Source organism: Euphorbia lathyris, chromosome 1, assembly GCF_963576675.1.
Source record: "Euphorbia lathyris chromosome 1, ddEupLath1.1, whole genome shotgun sequence".
Classification (NCBI taxonomy): Eukaryota; Viridiplantae; Streptophyta; class Magnoliopsida; order Malpighiales; family Euphorbiaceae; genus Euphorbia; species Euphorbia lathyris.
In genome coordinates this window covers 105,192,121-105,210,648 of record NC_088910.1, presented here as the reverse complement: position 1 = coordinate 105,210,648, position 18,528 = coordinate 105,192,121, and the positions used below count along the sequence as shown (strand labels likewise).

General features: G+C 36.1%; 2 protein-coding genes across 12 annotated transcripts; both read left to right on the top strand.

The window, feature by feature from the left end:
• The first annotated feature begins 2,473 nt into the window (after window positions 1-2,473).
• LOC136210195 (alcohol dehydrogenase) lies at window positions 2,474-4,642 on the top strand. Its single transcript, XM_066001731.1, has 9 exons — window positions 2,474-2,632; window positions 2,744-2,880; window positions 2,972-3,018; window positions 3,095-3,420; window positions 3,501-3,583; window positions 3,679-3,754; window positions 3,850-4,007; window positions 4,102-4,263; window positions 4,358-4,642. Exons 1-9 carry the CDS (start codon window positions 2,596-2,598, stop codon window positions 4,472-4,474), a joined length of 1,143 nt encoding a protein of 380 aa, XP_065857803.1. The 5' UTR covers window positions 2,474-2,595; the 3' UTR covers window positions 4,475-4,642.
• Window positions 4,643-13,339: 8,697 nt separating this feature from the next.
• On the top strand, window positions 13,340-18,299 carry LOC136210098 (chloride channel protein CLC-a-like). 11 transcript variants are annotated; one of them, XM_066001729.1, is made up of 8 exons: window positions 13,340-13,630; window positions 13,721-13,859; window positions 14,005-14,161; window positions 14,294-14,482; window positions 14,846-14,941; window positions 16,991-17,134; window positions 17,824-17,967; window positions 18,109-18,299. In XM_066001729.1, exons 5-8 carry the CDS (start codon window positions 14,928-14,930, stop codon window positions 18,245-18,247), a joined length of 441 nt encoding a protein of 146 aa, XP_065857801.1. In that variant the 5' UTR covers window positions 13,340-13,630; window positions 13,721-13,859; window positions 14,005-14,161; window positions 14,294-14,482; window positions 14,846-14,927; the 3' UTR covers window positions 18,248-18,299. The 11 variants fall into 11 exon arrangements, 7 of the variants coding, with proteins under 7 accessions (XP_065857801.1, XP_065857800.1, XP_065857799.1 ...); XM_066001728.1 differs by having other exon boundaries at window positions 14,280-14,482; XM_066001727.1 differs by having other exon boundaries at window positions 14,005-14,175.
• The last annotated feature ends 229 nt before the right edge of the window (window positions 18,300-18,528 follow it).

Below are 18,528 nucleotides of genomic sequence, written 5' to 3'. Positions count from 1 at the left end.
CCTTCTTCTTCTTCTTCTTCCCCCTCCTTCTTCCTTCTTCTTCCTCTCCTCCTCTTCTTCCTCCTCCTTTTTTTTTCTTCCATTCTTTTTTTTAATTTCCGATTTCCTAAGAAATCTGGAAATTTTTGAAATCTGGAATCCAGATTTTCGGAAATCTGGAAATCCAGATTTCTGGAAATTTTTCAGATTTCTAGAAAATTTCCAAAAATCTGGAAATTTCCGAAACTTAAAAAAAAAGGAAAAAAAAGGTAGAAGAAGGAGGAGGAGGAAGAAGAAGAAGGAGAGAAGAAGAAGAAGGAGGGGGGAAGAAGAATAAGGAAGAAGGAAGAAGAAGGAGGAGAAGAAGGAGGAGGAGGAGGAGAAGAAGGAAGAAGAAGAAGGAGGAGAAGAAGAAGGAGAAGGAGACGAAGAGGAGAGAGAAAAAATAAAAAATAAAAAAAAATTCGAATTTCCAACTCTACCCCTGTGCCACGTCAGCAAATTAACACCGTTAAGCCCATTTCCGTTTTTCGGGTAACGGCGCAAACCACAGTCCTTTTTTTTTGTAATAACAAACCACAAGGGTTTTTTTGGAACAACATCAAACCACATGAGTTTTTTTTTGGAATTTACCGTTTTTATTTTACAACCTTAAAAAATCATTTAATTATATTTTTTTATATAAATTGGCAAAAAAAAACAGAGTTGCACCGGTTCCCGATTCACGTCGGCTTGTTGAAGGTTCAACAAACCGGTGCAGGTCGGATCAGACTCCTCACTGGTTTCCGGTTGAATCTGTAGGAGTGACTGGCTGGATCCAAATTTAATAACATTGTTTATTTAAACGCATTTGAAGCATTCAGTATTTCATCCCGTATTCTAGTAGAGAGGCCTTCTATACATCGAACCTTGCGGACTGGGTGCAGGGCGGATAATCGAGGATGGGGAAATGGAAGAATGTTGAGTGGCCGGTTAGTTTTGCAACTGTGCTATGGTGGCTCTGGAGATGGAGATGCTCGGCCACATTCAAGCCTGATTTATCAACTTGTCAGAATAAAATTGAGTTTCTTTACCAAAGAGCGAAGGAAATTTAGGATGCATGTTCTTCAATGCAGCGAATGGATAATCAACCTGTAAAGGAAATCCTTATGCGATGGCAGCCGCCTGGGTGTGGTTGGATTAAAATAAACAACGATGGAGCAAGTAAAGGGAACTCAGGGCTTGCTATGGCAGGTGGGGTTGCTAGAGATGATAAGAGGGTCTGGCTAGGCAGTTTTGTAATAAACTTTGGTATTTGCATGACAGTGTTGACTGAGCTATGGGGGTTGTATTTCGACTTAAAGTTTGGTTGGGACAGAAAGTATCGAAGAGTGGTTTTTGAGATGGATTCGCTTGTGGTTATACGATTGGTACGTGATGGTACAGCGAATCGGCACAGTTTTTATTGGTTGATTTCGGGGTGCTAGAAACTGTATAGACATGACTAGGAGGTCAAGATTGTTCATGTTTTATGCGAAGGTAATAGAGCTGCGGACTGGATGGCGAACTACGCAGGGAATTTGACACTAGGACTTCACGAATGTGAAGTGCCTCAGCAGACATCCAAGATATTCTTTTCTCTAATTTATGTGGTACTTACCTCCCTAGGATGACTCGTACATGATAGTATTTCTATTTTGTTCTTTTTCTTTTTGTTACCGGGGTATAACCCCTCTTTCTTACAAAAAAAAGTATTTATGTTGCTTTCCGACACATTTTTACTTAATTTATTTAATTTTCTCTTGAAGCTCGCATTGTGGACCGAATATGATATAAAGTCCACTTAATACATTAAAATATCTCAAGTTCGCTTTAAGAATTTGCTTTTTACAATCAGATAATTAAGTTTTGGTTTGCGAAAAATTACTGTTTCAATCTGTATTTGTAATTAATAATTCTTTTATCCTATAAAATTTTAACTTTATTACTAAGATCTCTAAAATCAGTATTCTTATTAACTATTATGGATGCTTTTCAGAACGTAAGTTTCAATTTTTATTTGAAAATTGTTCAATTCCTTTTATTGGAGGTAATATGTGAATTAAGAAGTCAATTTAATTTTAGTTTGAGGAAATTATAATCTTGTAGCACTTTAAACATTTCCATACAATATGTTAATTATTGTGATTAAGCAAAATGTCACATTCATATCATTATAAACTGTAAAAACATTATGATAAAGGTTTCGCAATCTACACATACTTTTTCTTAGTTATTTATTCTAAGTTTCTTTTGTAAAAAGTCAATTTGACTAATATATTTATTATAATAATAAATCCACTAGTAGTAAACCCAACAACGGCAAAACCAGCAACCGGAATTCAAAAGAAATCCAAAAACAAGAATTCAGTAATGGTTTTTGAAATCGCCTCTTGTATTTATCATAATAATTGATCTTCTTTCCTAATTTAAAAAAAGGAATTAAGAAAACTCAATCAGCGATGATGGGTATAAAAACCATGGTCATATTTGAATCATTTCCCACCAAGAGCTTAAAACTCTATTACATTTCTAAAATTGTTTTCTTTTTTTGTAAAAATCAAATCCTTTCTCGTTTTTGGATTGTAAGAAGGAAAGATGGCATGCACTGCTGGCCAGGTGATACGATGCAAAGGTATGTTTTCACATTTACAATTGGGATTGCTGATCAAAGATTGTTATAGGAATCTCTGTTTTATTTGTTAAAATATTTAGGAATCTCTTTAATGGAATTGTGTTTGTGTAGCTGCTGTGGCATGGGAGGCAGGGAAGCCACTTGTGATTGAAGAAGTGGAAGTGGCTCCTCCACAGGCTAATGAAGTTCGTGTTAAGATCCTCTTCACCGCTTTGTGTCATACTGATGTTTACTTTTGGGAAGCCAAGGTACTTTACTCTTCCTTTTCAATTTAGGATATCATTCTAATTGCACATTTGTTGTATGATGAAATTTCAAGCTCAACTTTTTCTGTTTCAGGGTCAAAATCCTTTATTTCCTAGAATTTATGGTCATGAGGCTGGAGGGTAAGTTCACTCTTGCCATGTTCATGAATTTTATCTCTAGAATGTTAAGATCATTTCTGAAATTTTGTTTAATCAGGGTTGTGGAGAGTGTTGGTGAAGGTGTGACAGATCTAAAACCAGGGGACCATGTTCTGCCTGTGTTCACTGGAGAATGCAAGGAATGTGCTCACTGTAAATCTGAAGAAAGCAACATGTGTACTCTTCTCAGGATAAATACTGACAGAGGAGTAATGCTTAATGATGGAAATTCAAGATTCTCAATCAATGGAAACCCTATTTATCACTTTGTTGGGACCTCTACTTTCAGTGAGTACACTGTGATTCATGTTGGATGCCTTGCTAAGATAAACCCTTTGGCTCCTCTGGACAAAGTATGCATTCTCAGCTGTGGAATCTCCACAGGTACACAACCTAGGCTACCATCATTCACTATATTATATATAATGTGTGAATTAGATTGCTTAAAATGTTTTGATCTTTAGGTCTTGGTGCTACCCTCAATGTTGCAAAGCCCCCAAAGGGCTCATCTGTGGCAGTTTTTGGACTGGGAGCTGTAGGCCTTGCTGTAAGTATCTTAATCTTCCTGTGCAAATTGGTTATCATTTTCAATGGAAGTCAATTATATATAATATGTTCTTGTGGGTTGAATGTGATTATTAGGCTGCTGAAGGGGCTAGGATTGCAGGGGCTTCCAGGATAATAGGTGTTGATTTGAACTCGAATAGATTTGAAGAAGGTGAGTTAGATGAGATCACATTTAGTTTTTGTTCAAATTAAGAGGTTAGAGAAGTTGGCTAATAAGTTTTGTTGGTTTTTTAATCTGAAAAACAGCTAAGAAATTTGGAGTGACTGAATTTGTGAACCCAAAAGACCACAAGAAACCAGTGCAAGAGGTGATTGCTGAGATGACTGATGGAGGAGTGGATAGAAGTGTTGAATGTACAGGAAACATCGATGCCATGATCTCTGCATTTGAATGCGTTCATGACGTAAGACCTTTTTACTCTTTTAATTTCCTAATTAATAATCTTTCTTCATCTGATTGAGAAACAAATGAAGTTGGATGATAATGAATGGATGTAGGGCTGGGGAGTAGCAGTGCTAGTGGGAGTCCCGCATAAAGATGCAGTGTTCAAGACTCATCCTGTCAATCTATTGAATGAAAGGACTCTCAAAGGAACATTCTTTGGAAACTACAAACCTCGCTCTGATCTTCCTTCGGTTGTGGAGAAATACATGAACAAGGTATGCTCTCCTTGTTTGTAGCAAAGCAATGTTGGATGCATTTTTGAAAAATTTCAGATCAGTAGTTCAATTGTTTTATGTTGATTGATTGCAGGAACTTGAATTGGAAAAGTTCATAACACATTCAGTACCGTTTTCCAAGATCAATGATGCCTTTGATTACATGCTTAAAGGGGAAAGCCTTCGATGCATTATTCGCATGGACCATTAGAACAGAGAGAAGAATCCCTTTGAAGAATCTTATCTTTTGCTATTTGTATTGCATATGATAGTAGTTTATTTCCATTATTTTAATATGTTCTCTGTATTATTCACCATTTAGCATGTACTGTCCAGTGTTTTGTTTAATTAATAAATAGAGTTATATTTAATTTTCTAACTATTTTCTCGTACCACCAATTAAGAATTAAGGTTGGGTTAGATAGTTAAGGATTTCAAGTCGTTTAAATTGAAAGAGTGTGTATCTAGTTTCAAACAAAATAATCGAATTTACTAAAGATATAACCTCACAAGTAATGCCGATATAGAAGAATATATAATTTGAATGTAGAGAAGGTGAATAGATTAGGGAAATTCGAATATTTTCAATTGTTACTTACTAGTATTACATAAGTATGACCTTACATAGCAGCTGAGTATAGCTAAGATCAAATGCCAATAAAACAAAAATAGAGACCGGTAAAGAAATACAGTTGAAAACATGATATTATACAAAAAGCAAATATCTAACAAAATAGACAAGTAAGATATCAAACTTAATAATAAATAACATCTAATAATAACGAAACAGTAACTAATTTATTTGTTCCTTCTATTGCTTAGAACATAGTCCAAGAATGGTAGAATGCTGGAAATTCCTTACTAAATTGTAGTTTCATCTTTCCAATTAACATTTATTGATGAGAACTCGGTCCAAAGTATAAGAAGTTGTTTGATAGGAGTATCATTAATGTAGGCAGTTCTCGTGTTAAAAACCTTTTTAGAAAGAATGACCCACTCTACATCTACATCTACTATTGGAGGAAGTATTGTAATCACAGGAGTTGATGGCTTCACTTGCTTTTTAAAGAAGAGATGTGTGAAACACATAGTGAATTTTGCAATTAGGTGGCAGCTGCAATTTGTAGGCTACATTGTCAATCCTTTCTAGAATAAGGTACACCCATAATATTTAGCATTTAGTTTAAGTGAGGTGCCTTTGCTACTGTTGCCGGCCTATAAGGTTGTAATTTTAGAAAAACCATATCTCCCACTTTGAACTCTTTGTCAGTCTTTTTCTTGTCTGCCACTTGCTTCATTCTGTTCTGTGATAATCCCAAACAATCCTTCAGATATGAACTCAAGTGTTCCCTGTCTGTAACGAATTCTTCCACCGCTACCACAAGAGATTGGAAGAAGGCACTATTGGTAGCTGTGGAATTCTGGCATAAAGAACATGACAAGGACTCATTTTGATTGAGCTATGATAACTAGTGTTATATAAGTATTCTGCGAAACTTATCCAGTCAGTCCACTTTTTAGGATTGAGAAAACACATTTTCCTGAGATAATGCTCTAAGCATGGGCTAATCCTCTTTATCTGGCCATCTATTTAGGGATGATAAGCATTGCTGAACTGCAACTTAGTGTCCAGAAGTCTCATGATCTCTTTCCAAAACGTTCCAATAAATTCTTGTCCTTATCTGAAGTAATGGTACCAGGCATGCCATGAAACTCGATATTTTATACCGATATGTATTATGATAATCTATTTTTAAAATATAAAATTTCTCAATAAATTATATCTGAGATAAAATCATATATTCTAAATAATTTTTTAATCGCTTAAAAATTAAGTATAATTTTGATATCTTGTGAAAATAACACACTGGAGCTATTCCATGTGAGGTGTCGTTGGGTTCGACAGGGGACATTCTGATGCCAAAGTCAGTAATAATTCCAAGAATAAACTCAAAAGCACTATAGTAAGGAATCAGTAAGCATACCTAATACTCATTGGGATTGGTGTATTTATACTAGATTCTGTAACCATTTTTGTGGTATAACAGTCTTGGATTTAGTGCCATTTTAATGTATTAATTATACATTCTTCAGGTTTGGTCGTTTAGTGCCTTTAATGAACTGTTTAATGCCACTGATCATAACAGTTTCTTTGAAAACAGCTCAGTGGTAACGAGGGCATATCAACCTTGGATGACGTATGTAACATCCCTCAAACCCTAACATATGAGTCTTCCCACATTCATATATGTTTTCATGATTGAATACATACATTTTAGATTCATCTCATTGTCATTGAAAGTTTCGTATGCATAATGCGATTATCGTGCGATTAGTAGGCGATTAGTGTGTCGTTAAGATGTAATGATTGGTTAATTGAGTTAGGACTTAAATGAATGAATGAATATGTCCTAAATTGATTAACTTACACTTTAGGAGGGCTTAATTGGATGTTTGTGAGCAAGCACCTCACTAAAGCACGAGGTGTCACTCAAGTAAGACAAAGTATGCCTCCTTGATTTCAAAAGGATGTATACAACTCCTTTCTCCTCATTCCCAGCCACAATTTCAACCAAAGCTTCAGCAAACCTTCCTTTTTCATACCCTAACATCCTCCAAAGAAAAATCTTCCAATTTCTTCCATTTTCAAGCCAAACAAGTCAAGTTAGGAAGCATACTAGGTGATAGACACAAATTGAAGGTTAGTATGATGTTTTAGCTTGTTTTCTATGAGTTTGATATTCTGAAATACCTAGGTATGATCATAGGATTTGTTTTGGATGAGTTGTGATTGAGTTTATTAAGTTTTGGTGTTGTTTAAATTGGTTATAGGCTGTCCAAATGAAAGATATGTATCAAGTGCCCTAAACAGAAATATAGGGTACTGCTTTCAGTCATCTTGGAGCATGTTTTTCATCTTGATATTGTTAGAATTTGAAGATACATAAAGAATACACTATGTTCCTATATATCTTATGAAACCCTCTGTAAAATATGGGACTTTAATTCCATATATAGAGGAAGAAAACCTAAATGGATTATGACTGCCTCGAAATTGAATGTCATGTGAGGCAGCCATGTTGATGTAGTATTTTGAGGACCTTAGACTCATAATTTGGGAAAGTTTATTTATACAAAAGTGTTCCTAACTACTTTAAGTATATGCATGTAAAAGTATTTGGCAATCTATTGTGTTTCGTGTGAGCTAGGTTGAGTGAATTATGGTAGATGCAAATCTGGGTAGTCTGTTTCTTGGCTGGAAACAGGACATAATCATTTTGTATGCCATATATTGTGTAGAAGTGATATTAATGTGAATTTTGGATATGTTATACCCATATATGTCTCGTTTTAGTAGGTTCAAGAAACAGGGCATTTGGATTCATATAGAGAAAGTTATGTGAGAATGTGTGCAAGTAGGTCATGTGATGATCTAAGACAAAAGGATTAGATTGCATGAACTTTGTGGAGTTAGTGTCTTGTAAATCATATAGCATTCATTAGTTTATATTTTTATTAATTTTATGTTATGGCTAATTGTATAAATTTTATGTGACATTAGGAGGACAATGTGCAATTGAACGCACACCCGATCGTGTAGAATAGATCGAACTGAGTGCGACGGTAAGCATATTGCTTATATATGTGTATGAATGTATTATGGCTTGTGACTTGTTGAGTGTGAGATGTGGTTGAATCTGATGTGAATGATGTGAATAATTTTTAAGTGTTTGTGATACGTTATGATTGATAAGAAAGTGATATGATTGACTATGTTGCAGTGTTATGAGTAAATACGGCATGTTGAGCCTTGTGCACATACTGGAACTGAATAATGGTTGGATAAGATATGAATATGAGCTTGCTTAGATGGATATGTGAAATGGTCCAAGTTGAGAGTGCTATCCGAATATTGTGAGCCGGAAGCACATGTGTTGAGATATATGAGTACGTGAGTTGAGTTTAACTCCTCCGTAGCACAAATGATTGTATTCCGAATTTAGTGAGCCGGGATACAGATTGGGCCCAAGGACCATTTTATATATATTGTCTAAGTACAGCAAGGCCTTTCTAAAATAAGTATGACTATAGTAAGTGAAACAAGTGAATATCTTTCTATTGAAAATTCTAACTTGGTACTGATGATATATTTTGATCTGTGTTCTTTACATTACTTTTGTATATATATATATATATATATATGCGTAATATGTTTATTGAGTAGGCAGCTCACCCCTTGCCAACAGATTTTACAGGTTAGGTGGAGTTCTTCTTGCTTAAGGTCGCACCGGCAGTGTCAGTCCATTCTCATCTAGGCATTTTGGAGTATTGTGATGTATTTTTGTTTTGTAAACCCTCTATGCAGGATAATGACTTAAACATGTATTGTAAATTATAAATGCTTTCTCTTATGTATAATATGTAAAGTTTATATGAGATTGAAGTTTATATGATTGAGAATTGAAAGCATGTCTGTAACTGATATTGTGTGAGATATCATGTGATCCTAGTGAATGGGGTTACAGTGTATCTGTCCCCTCTTGGCGGACCTAGGCTTTACGTGGCGTATCTAGGCTAATCCGGCATATGCCATATGTTCGAACTTGTGGTTTTTTCATGTGGCTGTACTTTGTATAAAAAGGTCCTTTTATTTGGGGATTTTTACTATTTTACCTCTGGGTAATATCCGGATGTTATCAGAAGCCCCCCCCCCCCCCCAAATGGCATTTAAGCCCTTTAGGACTTTTCATCTTCATGGTGTGCTTGCGTATTGATGGCACTATATGGGCACATTTTTCTGTGCCATTTAGATGGAGACAGGTGGCATGTCCGAACCCAGGTCCTTAAGTACCAACGCCCTTTCCTTTACAAGGGTGAATTTCCCTTTTCAGGATCTATTTACTTCGTCTTCTTCCTTGCATCTTGCTCCCAAGGTTCTTCTTTTTTCAATCTCGGAACTTCATCCTCGATATTCTTCTTTCATGTAAGTGCCCTTTTTTTCCAATAACAACTTCTTTTACTTTGTTTCTTTACTTCGATTATGGGTCTAGGTTCTGATTCATCTGAGAGGACTTTGGGTCTTGAGAGACCTAAAGAGTACCTCAAAACGTTCATGTGCCTCCTCCGGCTACGACCCCGGTTGTCACGGTAGAGGCACCTAATCCTCTTTCTGGGGAGGGGGAAGAAGCCAGTTCTTCGGCCCCTGAAAAGAAGAAAAAAGGAGTCAAAGCTCCTAAAATGGAGGTTATTAAGTCGAAAATGAACGTTGGGGCAATTGTAGCCCTAAAGAGCCTGTACCCTTGGCTGCAGGCAGCTGAGTGTGTAGTCCCAAGGCCTTATCACTGCCCTGCTCTGTTGGTCCCTTATAACGTTACAAGTATAGTTCCAAGGGGGGGTTAGGAACTATTTAAACTTTTTCTTAATTTAGGGCAGACTTCTTTTCTTAGGAGAAAAGGTTTTAACAGCGGCGCTGAGTAAACAGCAGGACACTGGCTTAATCAACTGGTGACTAGGTCAGTTTCTTAACTTGAGTCAGGAGATAGCACTTAGAGTCTATTCCTGAGCTCAGATGTTTGATGCGCACAACTCAGCTTGACCTCTTTACTTGGTCAGTTTTTGGTTATTTAAGCAAGCAATATATATAAGGAGTTTAAGGTAAGAAATGCGTTACTCAGCAGATTTATCCAGGTTCGGCTTCTAAGCCTACGTCCTGTCCCTGGAACACGTTCTGAGCTTTCGAATCCTCTACTGAGCTCTTTAAAGGTAGAGCCTCAAACCTTTTACAATCTTAGCAACTGAGTATAACAAGAGTACCTTCCTCTATACCTCTACTCAATCCTAATCTCTCGCTGAGTACTATAACCGAGTACTCAGCCTCTCCTTTCTAATCTCTAGAAATGATAAGTGTTTGTCCTAAACAATGATTGCTAAGACACCTTAGATGATTGAATAATCACTCTAGACTTTTACACAAAAGATATGAAAATTTAGTGTAAGATTGCTTTGCTTTTTGCTTGCAGAACTTGCGTAGAAATTTGGTCAGCGTAATGGCTTGATCAAGTTCTGTATTGAATGAAGCTTCTGATGGCACTATTTATAGAGACGTCTTGAGGCATCGGTCATTTTGAATTTCGAAATAACCGTTGGAGGGAAACGGCTTCCTGTCGTTGTCATCCTGACTTGCTCATAGCTCTCGGCCAATCAGATTTGAGTATCTTCTGTCCTCGGTCAGCTTTTGGTCAGCTTGGCAGAGTGTCTCTCCATTTATGGTAATGTCAACTAGACAGCATACTGTGTCGTCTGAACTTTACCCAAAGTGGAAACACTTTGTTTGGAAGTTTTCCTTAGCCAGCTGATGTCTTGTACGCTTTGTCGAATCAACTCAGCAGCTTCGTTCCGAAGTTGTTCCCTGAAGGTCTTCTAGATCCTTCTTCCGCTGAGTTGCATTTTGTCCATAACGACAACGTTTTGACATTCACGGGCCAAGTTGTCTTGAATAGTTTGACTTGGGCTTTGACTCTTGTATTGAGCTTGGGCCTTTTAATCCTTATGTCTTATAAGCAATTTTTAACTCAACATTGAACAAACACATTAGTAGAATAAATCAAAGCATTTAAACTTAGTGTGTTTAGAATATGTTTTTAATTATACTTAAACAATTTTGTCAAATCAAAATTATGTGGAAAGGTGTTTCAACATGCTCAGCCCCCAAAGGGGTGCTTCACTATGTACCAAAGCCACATAGAAAGGGGGTTTGAATTCCCAGTCCCTGAGGTCATAGGCAAAGTTTTAGATTTCTTTGGAATTCACATCTTCCAACTTCATCCTAATGGGTGGCTGGATCTCATCTGTCATTCGTACTTGGTAGTGAATCTAGGTATAGTTTTAAGTTTGTGGGTCTTTCGTTCCCTATATACGCTAACCAAACGTGAGGTGGAAGACCACTTGACCTTCCAAAAGTTGAAGGGTTATTTGCCTTTTCACTGTAAAATATCGAATGTCCATAATTGGGGAAGCAAATACTTCTTCATTAAGGAGGCAGAGGGCGTCTCCTTAGGGTTTCCCAGGTCTTGGAATTATAACCCTAAGGAACGGGTGAATAGAAGTTTTATCCTGAATCTTACGGAAGAGGATGTTGTACGACTAATGAGGTCCATCAAGGAAAACTTTTAGACATACGACCAACTGTTGGAATTCAGAAAGGTGGGTGTCCCTCTAATGGAGATCCTTGAGGGCAAAGTTCATTACCATTCTTACAAGGAATTTTGTGAAGGTACGTTTATTTTTCCCTTCTGCGCATCTGATGCTTTTCCATCCCTTGGTAGGGAGGCGGCTAATGCGGAATCTCTAATTGCAGAGCGTAGGAAATAGAGGAAGGCCTAAGCGACTCTTGAGAAGGCGAACGTGGCCTCTAATAAGATGGAAGGAAAATGTTTGGTGGTAGACATAGAGATCGCTCTTTCTGCCAAAAAGCTTAGACATGTGGCTTTATGCATTGGGGAGAAAGTGCCCCTATTATCCATGCCCCCCCTCTAGTGGAACATGCGGTTCCTCACCGGCGGAGGGTTTGGTTACTAAATCTCCAAAGGTGTCCATGCTGGCACCTTCTTCTTATAAGCTTGATAACTTCCAGATATTATCCTTGGGCCAAAACCATAAAAATCCATGAGTAAAAGGATTAACTGGCAATAAAGCTCCGTTACAAGATACGATCCGCCAAGGTCAATGCAGTGGCATATGCCAGAAGCCATATGCCATGAAAGTTCTTGCTATGTGGATACGCCTCGTAAAGACCATACACCATAAAGGATTTACATCCGCCATGCTAACATAGACACGCCATCCAAGGTAGATTCTCTCATAGTGTCACCAAACCGTTATCAAGGAAACCGCTACAATTAATGGCATTAAATGGTTCCATAAAGGCATTAAATGTCAAACATAAAGAATGTATCATTAAATGCATTAAAAGGCATTAAATGAAGATCTACTTCGATGGTTATGGAATCTAGTATAAATACCCCCACTACGAGGTATTCAAGGTACACTTTCTGATTCCCTACTTTGTGCTTATAGTTATTCTCTCAAGAATTATTTCTGACTTAACCATTGGAGTGTCCCCGGCCGAATCCAATGGCGTCTCACATGGAAGCATTCCGATAGAGGAAATTTTGTAAGTTATCAAAGCTAGTAAGTGCTTTTATTATCACTTCTTTTTTAAAGGGTTAATACACATATTTGCCCATGTATTATCATGGAAAAACAGATATGCCCTTATATTAAATAAATGCACAAAATTATCCTTGAATTTTCCACAAACCTACAATTATACCCTAGTCTAACAGACTTACTTATTTGGCATAAACGGCATCATCACCTATAAACACCATCTTCTTCTTCTTTCTCTCAAAATTCAAAAACTTAGGAAGCCTTCATTCATGGCAGCCATCTCTTCCCTCACTTCATCTCTTACATTTCTCTCTTACTTTCATCTGTGACTAACAACGTTGACCCAGTTAAACTCGTTAAGAAGCTTGAAGAATTAGGGAAACAGATTGTGAAGCTCACGAACATGATAATGGGAAAAAGTATTCCCAAAATTGGAAGAAATTGGGGTTGAGAGATTACAGAGATTAAAGAAGGAAGGAGATAAAGAGATGAAGATTCTTTTGAAAATGACGGAAACAACTAAAGGAAAATAGGCTAACGTTTGGCAGCGGAAATATAAACACTACAAGAAAAACAAGTAATTGTGAGAAGGAAATAATGATAATAAGAAAATTCTAGTTAAAAAGTAAATATAATGAGAATAAATAATATCATTAAGTATTAATAATCAATAATTTTATTTTTTAGATATTTTTTATAAATATCCTCATTAAATAAGAAAAATTTAATGAGAATATAAAATATTTTCACTAAAACATATAATTAATAGTTATAATAACAATAAATAATATCATAAATATTCTCCAAAAGTTTAGAGCCCAATTTTTTTACAAAAAAAAATATTTGACTAACGCGCGCCATGGATTCCCCCCAATTTTTTTACTAAAATAATTTAGAAACCCGCCGTCCATTCCCCTAAATTTTCACAAAACCTAAAATTCCAAAATTGTACTTCATCCCCAATTGCTGTTCCCGTTCTAGGTTATCTTCCCTTTCTTCTTAAACCCAATCGACCTCTTCACCGACTTTTCAAAGTGTCACTGAAATTCATCTTCTGAGGTGTTGAGTGATCCTGACAAACGTGAGATTTGTGATCAATACAGAGAAGATGCACTTAAAGAACGAATGGGCGGAGGGAGCGGCGACGATAACCCATTTGATATTTTTGAATCCTTCTTTGGTGGGAGTCTTTTTGGGGGTAAGGAAATCGATTATTTCATCTTCTGTTTTTACCAGTGATGTTTTGTGGTGCATAAATAACGACAAATTAGCGTTTAATGCTCTGTAGATGGAAGTAGCAGAGGAAGAAGGCAGAGAAGGGGAGAGGATGCGGTTCATCCATTAAAGGTCTCAATGGAGGATCTGTACCTTGGCACAACCAAAAAGCTTTCCCTATCTCAAAATGTCATTTGCTCAAAGTGCACTCGGTGAGTTATTACAGCCGTCTCATCTCTTATGTTCTTTATTTCGTTGTGATGGTTGTTGGCAAGAGGTTTCTTTTTATAATGCACCAATGCTTAAAGGGGTCGAATTCTGGAGCTTCAATGAAGTTTTCTGGGTGACATGGTACAGGGATGAAGGTCTCCATATGGCAGCTTGGCCCATCAATGAGTCAGCAAATGCAACATTCCTACAATGAGTGCAAGGGAACTGGCGAGCCGATTAACTAGAAAGATAGATGCACACAGTGCAGGGGAGAGAAGTTGTTCTAGAGAAGAACGTGCTGAAAGTAATAATGAAGCTGTATGTTATAAATTACTTTTAAATCTGAATGTTTTAGTACCAGTATGTGGATTAATGGATTTATATTTGGTATGTTGAAACTGATACGATTACAAGAGATATAGTTTTTGTCCTACAGCAAAAGGATCATCCGAAATTCAAGAGAAATGGAGATGACATTGTTGTAGAGCATAATCTGTCTCTAACAGAAGCTCTTTGTGGCTTCCACTCTGTATTGACACACTTGAATGGAAGACAGCTTCTTATCACATCAAACCCTGGAGAACTTGTGAAGCCTGGTAATTGAACTATTAGCAGAAGAAGAATGGTAATTTGAATTGGTGAATGTGTAATGATTAATTATTGTAATTAGCATGTGTTAATAGAAATGATAGAGTGTGGTGCTGATTATTGTAATTTGAATAGTTGTGGGTAGCTTACCCTGATAAAATAATTTTTTAATTTTTGAATACAATCATATATATTGTCTTCTTGAAGCACTTAATGGTACTTATCCAAGTAGCAAGCCTTCTTATGTCGAATTGAATCACTTAGGATTGAATTTGAGTGCACGTCAATATATAGCTTGTTGAATTATCTTAATCCTTTTGAGTGCTGTCTCTCTAGAAGGAAGTGATCTTCATACTATATTTGTACTGTTATTCATTTTCCTTTATTTCTGCATTCACAGATGTGTTAATACCCAAGAAGAATGAGAAATTTTGTCTCCTTTTACGACACCAAAGGCCGATTTCATCTGCACTTCATTAGGGATGATGAGGCAAAGGTTTGTCTGCTTCTTTTTCCCATGGGGTTTTAGTTTATTGAAATCTTGTGCAATTTGCATGTTTTATCTTTAGATTTCAAATTTTATTTTGGCACTAATACATGTTGAATTGTGGAATAAGATGTGTTGAATGTACAATTTGTTTAAAATATTTCATACCTAAGTTATAGATGTTTCCATAAAATTGCTGCAATTATATGCCAACTTGAATGAAACAAATCTCAAGTTATAGATGTCTTCTCTACTAGTCACTTTTTGCCTGCCTTTCTTTCGTGCCCTTTTCCCTTTCTTACACCCTTTCTTGTTTGCATTCTTGTCCTGTAGAGAAATGGCCCATCCCTATAGCTTGAGAAGTTTAGAACAAACCTCTTCCCTTTAACCGACAAACCTCCTCTCTTTACTTGGTTGAAGAATTACATATGTAATATAATGGGCACTCTGAAAGTGAAGAAGGTCCAATAGCAGCTTTTACGCTCGGGACAAATTGATAGTTCAGTTCTTAGCTTTTAGGCTACTGTAAAAAATTGATCTGCCTTGGAAGTTTAGGCTTCTTCCCTTACCTCATAAGAGAGAATATTTACCTTCCCTTGAGCTATAGTTCTATACCTACATTCAACCTCGGTATCGGCAAACAAGACATCCTTCTCTGTCGAATGAATCTTCAAATCATCATCTTCAAATCACGACTCTGATCACGTGTTCCAGTTGACTTTATCTAAGGTGACAGGAGCAGGAGAACACTTCACAAAATGCGGTTTGACAGCGAGCGAGATCTGATCTTTGAAATTCAATCAGAACAACACTGAGTGGGTAAGAAATAGGATTCTTGTCTGAGTTCGCGTGGATCACAAAATCGATCTATGATTTCAAGTCCACTTGTTGTTTTCGAGAAAAACCGAATCCATTGGGTATTCTATTAATAAATGCTGCTTTTCTTTAACCCAGCAACCTTAAGCTTCTTCTTTTACTTTGGTTGCCATGTTTAATTGCAATAAGGTTATGTGATTAATGAAAACTAATCCTTTGGATGATAGCTTCAATCATGTAATCTATATGTTCTTTTTCCAGTCCTAACCTTATACCCGAAACTCAATGGGCTGCAATTGACATGCCTGAATCCTGCATAGGTGCTTATGGTGTTTCATACAGGATTTTTTTCTCTGATTACATACAATTCTTGTATATTTGCACTTGATTGGGATATACTGGAAGTGGTTCGGTTGTTTCAAATATAAGGTCCTCAAGAATGTTCATTTGAAGTTTTGGTAATTTCTTCTGCACTATTTGGAAATAATAGAGTGTCTTCTATTACGGAAACCTGGATTACAATCATAAGTTTAAGTCCTGTAACTGGGGCTTCTATTTTGTTTCAACTTATTTATTTTTTATAGTTTTCAGTTTTGTTGTCAATCTTTGCCTCATCTTTTGGTAATTATTTGCTAGTTCTTTATTAATTTTACCTTGCTATAAGACAGAATATAGGATAAAATGACTTGTTTAGAGAAAGGTTTGATGTTGCAGACTTGCAGTAGAATGAGATGTTTGATGTTGCAGACTTGCAGTTAAATGGAGGGGCTTGAAAACCATTAACACTAAACTACCAATGAAGAAGATGAGAATGAACAAAATAGCTTGAAGATGAGTATGAACAAAATAGATAGAGCAGTAATCCTGCAGAGAAAGGAATATGAGTGTTTTGGCAACCAAGTGTCCCCCATTGTGTAATTATAGACAGTAAAATTAGCAGCTTGGGAAACATTCATGAGGTTATAACGAGTACTTAATAAGCAAACCCCACTTTTGATTTTATTTTTGTATTTAGAGCATTGTATTATATTAATAGTAGGATATGATAAATAAATGTTAATCACGTGTCGTTGTTGGGCATATATGAGCTGGCAAAGCAGATGTCTATTTTGTCTTGGTATTGTCATATTTTCAATGGTCTCTCTATCTATTTCATTGTTCTGATCATAACCATTGTCCTTCTAATCTTGTGGCCTAAAACTTTGCTCTGTTTTCATAATATTTTTTTTGGGCTTGTTTCAGGTGGGGGAGTGCTCTTGTTTGGAGGACTTTCGTCACAACATCAGATGTTGCTATAGTTTTGAGAGCTTTCATAGAATATTCCTCTACTGGTAAGTGTGGACTGTTTGGGGAATATTGCTCTCCTTATCGGTTGGAACTATCCTTGTAAGCAACTTCTTGATTTTTAGTGCATGAAGGAAAATGATTCAATATTATATGTTTAATTTTGGAGAAGCATGGGCTATATGTTTAATTTTGGAGAAGCATGGGCTAGTTTGTGATTACTAATTATGTAGGTTTATCTTTCTTTTTGTGGGTTTTCTGCTATGATTAAAAATATACTCACCATCTATATTTTTAGAGCAGCAAATATGTAGTGTGATAGCAAACTAATAATATTAAACTATTGATTAAAATGGAAATAAGATTATGATCAATATTTCTCATGGTATTCACTCATCAACCGTGTACAACTTTTGCGTCACTGTCGATGATGCTACCATGGGTATCTCACATGTGATAAGGTAATTATGAGTCCTGTAAAGCTCTGTGGCTAAAGTTCTACAAGTCGAGTCAGTATTCGTCTTGCTTACTTCCTTTGAAGTGTTATTGTTTGTTTGTGGGCTGTGGATAGTGGCAATTTCGTTTTTTTTGTCTCAAAACCATGTTATCTCGTATATATGTTCCATATGGTTATATATAAGATATAAATGCTATAAAAATGATTTTCGTGTCAATCGTGTCGTGTCAGTAATCATGTATTCGTGTCTGCGTAAATCATGTATTCGTGTTAGAAATTGCCACCCCTACGGGTTACCTTTTTTTCCTGTCTTACTCATGTCATTGCATTTCAGAGCTGAAGAGCATTTACCAAATACTCTAAGGCAAGCACTGATATACAAGACCTGGTCACTCATAAAACATAGGATCCATACTAAGATTCAGAGGCATACAGGGGAGATTGAGGAGATGGTAATGGACACTGGATTTACGATAAGGTACACATGTGAACAATGGTTTAATGAAATAATCATCTATTATGAAATAATCATATGATCTTTTAATTAGAACACAATTTCTATTTTTTTTGGTACTGCTAATCAGGTATATATATTAATTACAGGGCTTGCATTGTGTAGGTTGTTGTTTGTCCTACAGCGGTTGGAATGTTTGGCTATGCCATGTTTGTTCGAGTCAGGCATCCGGCTAGAGCTTTTATATAGGATGTTGATGCTGATTGTTTACCAATATGTAAAATCCAAGCTATTGTGTTGTTGATGTAATGCATTTGCTCTTTCTTAGTGAATTGAAATGGAATTTTGTTTTATAATCTATTGTTGAATTGTATTATTATAATTAATAAGCAGAATATTATTATATAATGTAAATTTTTTTTATCATGATAAAATCTTTAGTGAGGGGTTTTTGAATCATTATAAAAGATTTAATGAGAATATTTTTAATTATTATATAAAAAATTAATGAGAATATTTCTAATTATTATAAATAATTTAATGAGAAGAGTTTCTATTATTATAAAAAATTCTAATGAGACCAAT